The sequence below is a fragment of the Rutidosis leptorrhynchoides genome, chromosome 10 (assembly GCF_046630445.1).
Source record: "Rutidosis leptorrhynchoides isolate AG116_Rl617_1_P2 chromosome 10, CSIRO_AGI_Rlap_v1, whole genome shotgun sequence".
Taxonomy (NCBI): Eukaryota; Viridiplantae; Streptophyta; class Magnoliopsida; order Asterales; family Asteraceae; genus Rutidosis; species Rutidosis leptorrhynchoides.
In genome coordinates, this window is record NC_092342.1 from 28,678,508 (window position 1) to 28,687,694 (window position 9,187).

Below are 9,187 nucleotides of genomic sequence, written 5' to 3' on the forward strand. Positions count from 1 at the left end.
AAATGTTCTTGTGTCCTTATTTACTTCTCCACATTGTTAACTGATGCTCCCTTTGGCTCTTTTTAACGTGGAGTTCTAAAACCCGTAGCAGATGGCAAGATGTGAGCCAAGTTTTGGGTTTGTTAGGCCACATAAAATATCTAAAGCTTCGTAGTTATTAGTGTTGTTCGATGATGAACTACCATATTAAACCACCAAATATCATATATACCGTAGTTTACAAATTATCAAATATCCAAATCTGAGTCAATTGACGAAGTAATGTTCAATATCGATCGAACATTATTCTGTATTTTCAAATTAACAAAAAAAATTTGCAAGTGGCTTACACATTAAAATCCATATAAAACTATAAATATACACCAAGCAATCTTCTATTTTCATGGTTGTCCACTAATTTTACTACTGTAATACATTCCTCCCACTCCTTATTTTGCTCCCACCCTCTATCCAATTCTTCAAACCCTTATAAACTACCTTCCCAAGTCTATTGATTTCGTGTTCCTGATCGATATCCTAAACCAACATCGTTTTTAAAAACTTCTTCGTCCTCCCTCCCCGTCTCATTTATCCATTCTCTTTTTTAGTCCCTTTCCTTCTTACAACAACCCCTCGTGATGGGTCTTGACGAGATCCATCACTTTTTTCAAATGTTCGATCATGATGGTGACGGTAAGATCACCAAACAAGAGCTATCAAAGTCTCTTGCAAGTCTCGGGATGGTTATACCCGAAAAAGATCTTGAACACATGATTGAACATATTGATGAAGATGGTGATGGGTGCGTCAACATGGATGAGTTTGAGAGGTTGTATGAAACGATAATGGAGGAGAGGGACGAAGAAGAGGATATTAAAGAGGCATTCAATGTGTTTGATAAAAATGGAGATGGGTTCATTACTGTTGATGAACTTAGGTCCGTTTTTATGTCACTTGGGTTGAGACAAGGTCGAACCATTGAGGATTGTCAACTTATGGTCAAGAAGGTGGATGTGGATGGGGACGGGATGGTGAATTACGCAGAGTTTAGGCAGATGATGAAAGGTGGCGGCTTTGCAGCCATGGGAACCAGCTGATAATTAATCTGTTTTAACTTTGTTTTTATGAAATTCTTGTCTGATCAACATGTATCTTTTTGGAATTTCATATCAAATCTGAGCATCAATCTTATTTCTTTATTCGTGTTTTTAATAGTATTATCATCAAAAACATGATCATTGTAGCTTTCAAAAGGGAAAAATCAAGAAACAACACTACTGAAACACTACAAATAAAGCGTTTTTAATCACTCCTTGTAGGAGAACTGCTATTTATAAGCATTAATAACTAAAAGTTTAAAATTGATAAAATGGGAAACAGAACAAGGTTAGAAAAATGTTGCTTAATTAGATTTTTACTTAGAAACAAACATGGGCAGTTGTTGAACAAAACAGATCCAAACCTCTCAAATTCAATTCCACTTCATTCAATTTCATATTGTAAATTTCTTATACACATAAAAAGTTGTGTTATATAACAAACATTGATCCTGTATTCCTGTGAAAAAGGTATTGCAAACAAACTACAATAATAACGAACACAAACAATCTAAAACCTCATCACAACAGGATCGGATAATAGTTGTTAATGCAAATCGTTTTTACTGAAACTGTTCTTGTATTAACTCCATTTAATCATGCAAAGTTGTAAAATTTTTCATACAAAAATGGAAGTTTACAAAAATTCAACAGAAGGAAAATGAATTGTGAAAGAAGAGTTGCAGTAAGCAATGAGGTCCCTTTTGCTTAGTAAACTTGAAGCAATACAACAAGCTCACCATCCATACTTGGCATGTGTTTCTGCTTTTGTGAGAAAGCCTTTGGAGCGACGTTCTGCGAGTTCCATCTCTTTTGATTTCATATCAAAGTACAACGATCCGATCTGATGTTTCCTCTTGTGAAGCTTTGTGGGTTTACCCTTAGCTGAAGAAGTAGGCTGCAATTAATCCAAAAAGTAGGTCATGATAAGAACAGACACGGTAAAACAGATTGACTAAAGATAATTGCAAAATCTGGACATAATGAATTCAATACATTAGATAGTCCATAGAGAAGACAAGAATCAATTGAAAACATCATACTCAACACCTAGAAACAGACTCCAGGACTTCCATTTATTCAGAACCTCATGGACCCCATAACACAAAAATTGCAAAAAGATGAAATAAAATACAGGAAGTTGCATATAGAAAATGCTGGAAAAAAAGATAGTCAGGAGATTTCTTCAATCGCCTGGGTTAATCAATCCAGAGTTGGCACAAAATAATTCAGGTTTTCTACTCCTGTAGTATTTCAGGTAGACTTGAACGGGAATGGTTATTATCCAACTTACTATAGAGGGATGGGTACTTTCAATATGTCCAATCTATGTTGATGTTACAGTAACTGAAGCCATAAAAGAACGATAGACTCGCAACTCAGAAAAATATACCTATTAGGTGACCTATTTATGCTATCCATCTATATTATAGATTATAGATAGATAGAATTCCAAGGATTGGATTAAACTACTTGAATATGTAGATGCTTGGTTATAACTTATAAGTCAGGTTTTGTCAAATGGGTGTGTGGGTATTTGGATTGGGTTAAGGGCATAAGGGGGAAGTGTGTATATCACTCTATTTTGTCAAATCAAACTTGTTTTATGCAAAGCATTACAAAAGAGAACTATGTGAGACTTGCATATGAAGTCCATCATCACTCAAGAGGTTATTTTTTTGATGAAATTTTAAAAATGTTGTGTGTGTCAAATCTTACAGGTTTGTACCTTGAAACAAAAACAGATCAGTTACAGCTTGTATTAGATGTGGGGCAAGTTTTATAGCTTATAATATTTCTGTCTCTAACATGGTTAGCCACTAAACTTATAGTTTCATTTGAGAAATCTACACTTATAGGTCAATATGTATCGTTGTTAATTGTGGCTATATGTCATTGATGGTTTGTGAGCTCCTTGGTTGTTGCATTTCAATGTGGCTGAGACCGAACCCTAGAATAAGTGTATTGACTTTCAAGGTTAAACTTTTTAGTTTAAGTATTCTTAATAATCGAATGATTACCATTAAAGATTTAATAACCATGAATATGCAGGGTTGCTGATTTTGTAGATGTCAGGATCATTGCAAAAACAGATATTGGCTTATCGTATAAGGTCTAATAGAAATGTGCCCTGTGATGGTTTGGTGTTATATGGAACCGCCCATCGGGTCTGTGGTATCTGTTTCTAATCGAATAAACAACATATGCAACATAGTTTAATGTAAGTTATTTAACATATTGTATATAAGGGTCTAGATATATACTTACTAAGATATTGACATAAATGAAGGGTTATAACCTGATATGCAGGCCCAAAAGCAATCCCAGTCGCTTTAACTTGATCCTCACGTGGCCGATTCTTCATCAACTCATCCTGACTAACTTCAATCACTTCCTGAGGTATCTCATTCCTACCTCTCTTCCCAGGTACCCTCGCCGCATTTTGTATAACATCCGTCACCGGTATCTCGGGCCCCACATTACCACCCGAACGATCAACCCACTTACTCTCATACTGCGTGTAATCACTATATCCCTCATAACCACTATAACTCACATGATCGTCACTTACAGGTGCAGCTGGACCATAACTCGAATTATCCGTACCAACAACATTCTCATACCCTCCATAATTCCCATAGTCATAGTTAGCATAATCCACATTCGTTTCAGACACATTCGCATTCGTATATTCGACATAACTATTATCGTAATTCACATTCGAACTATTATTATCATACTGGACTTGATCAACACTAGACTTACTTACAGTCTCCTTACCACTATTCGAATTCGATAACGCAGGCACTTCGCTTTCCAAAATCGATCGTCTACCTGTACCCGAAGCGGACGGTAATGAGCCAAGCGAACCGGAATTTCGCGGTGCGGGAATACTTGATAAAAACGACTTAACAGATGGTGCTTGAGGTAAAGTGTTATCCTTTTTCGGTTGCTCTTTTATATCATCTTCATCATCATCATCATCATCATCATCATCGATAGGTTTGGTTGTAACTGGTGGATGAAATTGAACAACTTTTCTAGGTTTAGGGTTTACGTTAAACGGGTCGGATGTTTCGGATTTGGGTTGAGGAAGTTTAGAGAATAAAGATGCGGATGAAGATGACGATGAATTGGGATTTGAAATTTGTGATTTGGGTGGTGGAAGAGATGTGGATAATTTTGCCCCAAATTTGGATTGATTTGGTTTTAGAGGTGGAGGTGGTGGTGGTGGTGGTGGTGGTGGTTGTTGGTCATCTTCTTCGTCAGATGATGCGTAGGTAGCTAGTAATGAATCCATTATTTTTACCAGAATCAATTAAGAAAAACAATATAAAAACCTAGATTGGAAAAATGAAGGCTTGATTTCTAGGGTTTTAATTTTGAAGAAAAATAGTAACTGGAAATAGGTGTGTTCTATTTTGGAAGGACTCGGGTTCAAGATGAGGATCGGTGGGTTAAACTCGAAAGGAAAACTGCCTCAGTCAGTTGGCGGTGTTTTTCTATAGGAATTTTTAATTTAAAGCAAACTCACACCTTTGTATCTATCTATAATAATCCACAAAACAATAAATATATCCACAAGGAAACTACGATACCATCGTAACAATGACCTTTTAGGATTGAGATAATTTGTTGTGATAAGTATCCCCTTGTACTGTTTTAGAGTTGTGCGGTAATGGTACGCATACCCGATTAGCTCGTGTTACGCATCAAATAGCATCACTATATGGACCACACATATCGCGCGCTAAAGCAAATGGGCGCTAGGTGGCGAACCTGGCGCAACTTTTGTTCTAACGCTAGAGGTACATGTGCGTGTCAAGCGACGCTGTAGCTAGCAGAATACACATGGCAGACAAGAATCAGGTCCGACAAAATACTTTTTACTTTTGTCGGGTCAGCTCACACAAGGAGATACTATTGGCAGGCTACGACCCTTTAACTCTATTACGTGACAATAGAAGACAAAAAAGGTTTACCCTATAAATAAAGGACTAAATCCACAGCAAGAGAGGCTGGACATCCATTCGACTTTCATACATATACTATTTGTAGCATCTTAAACAGTAGCGCCTCTCTCATAGCGCGACTTCACCCGCGCTACCGGCACTAGACTTATTCTTGATCTACAGGTAACGTTCTATGAACATAAACCCTACAATCTAGCATGAGCCATCGTTAACCGGGCAACCCATCGATGGTGGGTTCACGTTTAACCAACCCTGCTGAGATCCTCATCTTGTAAGGGGTTATTCACGGTACTTCGGACCGGAGAGTTAAATTCCCGTTTATCGATGTCAAGCATAGACCGAGCCCGATACATTTATTCTATGCTTGATCATGCGGTGATTTATGCTAACGTGACATTGTTATGGAATTAATGAGACGCTGCGATTAAATGTTGTGTTGTGATGTTATAAATGTTGTAGATGATGTGATAAAATATAATTCGTAGTTGGGTGAATAAAGAAATAAAAAGGGTTGGCTAATCAAAACAAAATTTTGTTGTCGATTTCGTAATTTGCCCCCACAACACCAGAATAGTAGCCCCATTGATAATCGCCCACAAAGGGTGTTTTGGAACAAACAAGAAGGAGGACGACAACCCTACAATATATGTTTCTTACTCCGTCCGTCCCATATTTATTGTAATCAGACAAAACACACAAAGTTTAAGTAAATGTCATAAAAGTATTGTGATTCTGTTTAATTTTCAGTTTTACACTTACATTTTTCTTTCTCCTTTAATCATATTCACATATTAAGAGCATAATATAAATTAATCTTCTTATTCTTTTTTCTTTTTTATTTATGGTAGTGGACAATTAATTTGAGAAATTCTAAAATGAAATAATGGATAATAAATTAGAGACGGATGGATTAGTATTTTTCTATATGGATTTGATTTCAAGAGGATATATATATATATATATCTCACATGTTTATGCCGTATTAAAAAAAACTAATCCACACTTGTGATATGGTTAAATTATTTAACATTACAGTGATGAATAATAATATATAAAAAATAAATAAGAAAAAACAATATTTATAACTTTTCAAAGTCAATGTGAAGACCAACGATTCTATCAACCATTCCAGCGGTAAGAGCTCATCCAACAATAATATTTGGGTTGAGTGGAGTGTAGCTCAGTTGGTGATGAATGGGGGCATTTTGCTACAAATAAGCATAGGTAAGGGGTTCCAACCCTGTCACCCCGCCATAGCCACCGCCGACGAGCGAGCCAGGTATGCCCCTCTATTATGAAATTGGCAAGTCAAATGTGAGACAGTCTGGGTTACCGATTATCAACCTTTTACCTCAAAAGATTTAGGTTGAATGGCGAAAATTGTAGCTAGGTATGAAAATGAGTTCCAAATTAGTTTAGGTGAGAAAATTTCTCTTGTTTAAATTGCGTTGATATCACAATCAAACATAATTTTAAATTGCAACAATTTGAATTTGATGACGTGCTAATGTCAACTCACTTCAATTGACAAGGCTAAACTTGTACATAAGACCTTTTCATCTTCTCCGATCAGCTATTGTATTCTCAGCTAAATCAAAATTAAGTCACCAATTTATATGAGCATACAAACACAGTACAGATCATAATCAAAATAAGTCAACATTCCAACACATTCTCAGTAAAATTGGATCCAGCAACGCACCAAATAAACATATCTCCAAAATTACACTACACTTGTAAGTTGTAACAAGTCAAATTAAACCACTTAAGCACTTCATACATAATCAACTAATGCAAAAAAGCATAAACAGCAGTCGAAATATAAACCAAAAGTGCAGAAGTAACCAACACAATCATACTCGCAACCGCATTAATCGTGGCTCTACTTCCACACGACAACATCCCTAGTCGAATTTCGATCACGTTCACCATCGACAACATTAAAAACAAACACCCCATAACCGAACCAACAGCCGATCCAAGCATCCCAAACCGCAAAGCTTTTAAATTAATATGTGCTCTAAACACTTCATCAACATCTTTACTGTTTATTAAATTTATAGCTAGTTTAAGTCCTTGTGCAACTAACGATGAAAATAAAAAGAAACTAAATGAAACTACTTCAAATACTAAAAGCTTTTTAGCAACTGAAATATCAGCGTCACAAGCTGATCGATTCTCCAGACTGCGTTGACCTGGTGTGGTCAATGATAGTCCGACAAATACGGCGATTGTGAAAAGTGAGTTTACGTTTACCAGGCCGTCTAATGCCGTTACGTGAATGCTTGTTGTTGTTGTTGATGATGATGAACTGATTTGAGATCTGTTGCATTGATTTGTGTAGCTGTTAGATCTGATAAAATTAGCAGTTGAATTTAGAGATATAGAAATACAGTGTGTATGTATATGTGAATAAAAGAGATGGATGGGAACTTACTCTGCCATAATTGAAATGCGAGATGTGAACGATGAAATGTGAAATTAGGGTTTGGATATAGGAAAGTTGGATGAAGAAGAAAAGTATTGTACATAAAATAAAATACGTACCCAGTGAGATGGAGTGTGTTTTTGACCAATTACGTTCCTTTGTCAAACTAAATTAATGTTCGGTGGACCGTTTCACCTTTTTCTTACATTAAGATGACTCCTATTGGACCACGCCCCTAATGCTGATCTGACCGTCTGTCATAGTGATGGATGTTATAGTTGGAAGTGATCTGAATCAAACAACAACAATACTCAATTTCGAACATACAAGGTATGAGAATGTGAGATGTAGATAATACTTCCTCTATCATATAATAAAAGAGAAGTCGTCTTTAACCACGATAATTTCGGGTATAGTAGTATGGGTGTGTTGAACACTCACCCAACATTAAACTAAAGTGATGATTTTTATTTGACTAAAACCAGAATTAGATTGTTTCTCATTTTCACGAAAGCAAAAATTCCAGTGATACATAATATGCACTTCTAAAATTATATTGATGTACTCATGTGATTAAGAGGTTTTGTATTCTCAATCAAGTTATTGTCATTCAAGTTACTTTAGTTTACGACTCAGTTTATCAACAGTAAGTATAAGGATTCTTGAACAACTCAGTTCAAGACTCGATTTCAAGTGCAACAGATCTTAAACACAAACCATTCGAGATCAAAACCAGCATACTACACAAGCTTTTGTGCCAAATTATTCAAAAGAAAGAACCAATATCTTATTGAGGGGTGCAAGATGAAGATTCGTCATTTGAGAGGGATCAAAAGAGACTGCAATGATTAAATAAGCTCACTCACAAACTATTATTAGATTATAGTTTCTCAGATTATTCAAAATGCGAGAATTAGGATATACACGTCCTTGCACAACACTTCTATTTAGAGGGCTAGTAACTTTGTATCCCACAGACCCACACACTTACACTAGAACAAACTAAAATTTTGTAACACATCCTATAAGAATTAACAAGTAGATACAATCAGAATATGTAAGCCTAAACATAGCAACGGAGAAGATTACATAAACAATAAGTCAATTTACAAGGGCATTAATTTATAGAATCAATCGCATTGTGAGTCTTACTCGGGTCATTTACCTTCAAGCCGCATTTATTGTTTTAGCCACGAGCAACTTCATGAGGAAGGCTAGCTTTCCTCCTGCCAGCATAATGTAGTTGAAATGTACTTTCTCACGAACATAATATACCAGGAATATGAAAAGTGCAGCAGCCATCGATACTCCGGTAATAAGAAATAGACCACGTAACCCTTTAAAGTTTAGAACTTTCTGAGATGGTGCAGAGTCGTTTGATTGTGGTTTGAACCACTTTTCGTCCAACTTTTTTAAAGTCCCATCTTCGCGCAGTTTGGCAACCTGTCTTGAGATCTCGGGGGCTAACGGTGAACCTAGAGGGAATGCCTGCGAGTAATTAGTTAGAGATGCATTAGTTTGAAGAACATTTGAGAGTTCATCTATAGAGGGTCAATTGGGTCAAGCTTTTGGATCAACTGGGTCTTGGATAAAAAGCGTGGCAATGTAAACCCCAAACCTTAAAAAAAGTCCCATGGGTTTCCCTCCAACCTACTAGGTCCTATACAAAATATAAAGAAACAATAGGTATCAATTCCTAAAGCTAAATA

At 36.2% G+C, this 9,187-nt stretch overlaps 3 protein-coding genes across 5 annotated transcripts; 1 reads left to right on the top strand and 2 right to left on the bottom strand.

Moving 5' to 3' along the window:
- The first annotated feature begins 455 nt into the window (after positions 1 to 455).
- Positions 456 to 1,165, top strand: LOC139873259 (calmodulin-like protein 3). The gene has a single exon (XM_071861194.1). It carries the CDS (start codon positions 618 to 620, stop codon positions 1,074 to 1,076), a length of 459 nt encoding a protein of 152 aa, XP_071717295.1. The 5' UTR covers positions 456 to 617; the 3' UTR covers positions 1,077 to 1,165.
- Positions 1,166 to 1,577: 412 nt separating this feature from the next.
- Positions 1,578 to 4,575, bottom strand: LOC139872466 (uncharacterized). Its single transcript, XM_071860343.1, has 2 exons — positions 3,376 to 4,575; positions 1,578 to 1,974 (listed from the first exon to the last, which is right to left on the bottom strand). The coding sequence occupies exons 1-2, from the start codon at positions 4,375 to 4,377 to the stop codon at positions 1,813 to 1,815; spliced, it is 1,164 nt and encodes a 387-aa protein (XP_071716444.1). The 5' UTR covers positions 4,378 to 4,575; the 3' UTR covers positions 1,578 to 1,812.
- A 2,171-nt stretch (positions 4,576 to 6,746) lies between these two features.
- Positions 6,747 to 8,768, bottom strand: LOC139872148 (uncharacterized). Of its 3 annotated transcripts, none has more exons than XM_071859974.1 (3): positions 8,644 to 8,768; positions 7,488 to 7,767; positions 6,747 to 7,373 (listed from the first exon to the last, which is right to left on the bottom strand). In XM_071859974.1, exons 2-3 carry the CDS (start codon positions 7,493 to 7,495, stop codon positions 6,839 to 6,841), a joined length of 543 nt encoding a protein of 180 aa, XP_071716075.1. In that variant the 5' UTR covers positions 7,496 to 7,767; positions 8,644 to 8,768; the 3' UTR covers positions 6,747 to 6,838. The 3 variants fall into 3 exon arrangements, with proteins under 3 accessions (XP_071716075.1, XP_071716074.1, XP_071716073.1); XM_071859973.1 differs by having other exon boundaries at positions 6,747 to 7,394; XM_071859972.1 differs by having other exon boundaries at positions 6,747 to 7,403.
- Positions 8,769 to 9,187: the final 419 nt, after the last annotated feature.

Bases quoted from the DNA above. Each gene is read 5' to 3' on its own strand.
- LOC139872466 (XM_071860343.1), bottom strand. From the start codon at position 4,377: ATGGATTCATTACTAGCTACCTACGCATCATCTGACGAAGAAGATGAC. The intron at 1,975-3,375 runs GTTATAACCCTT...GATTAATTGCAG, and splicing joins CTTTTGGGCCTGCATATCAG to CCTACTTCTTCAGCTAAGGG.
- LOC139873259 (XM_071861194.1), top strand. From the start codon at position 618: ATGGGTCTTGACGAGATCCATCACTTTTTTCAAATGTTCGATCATGAT.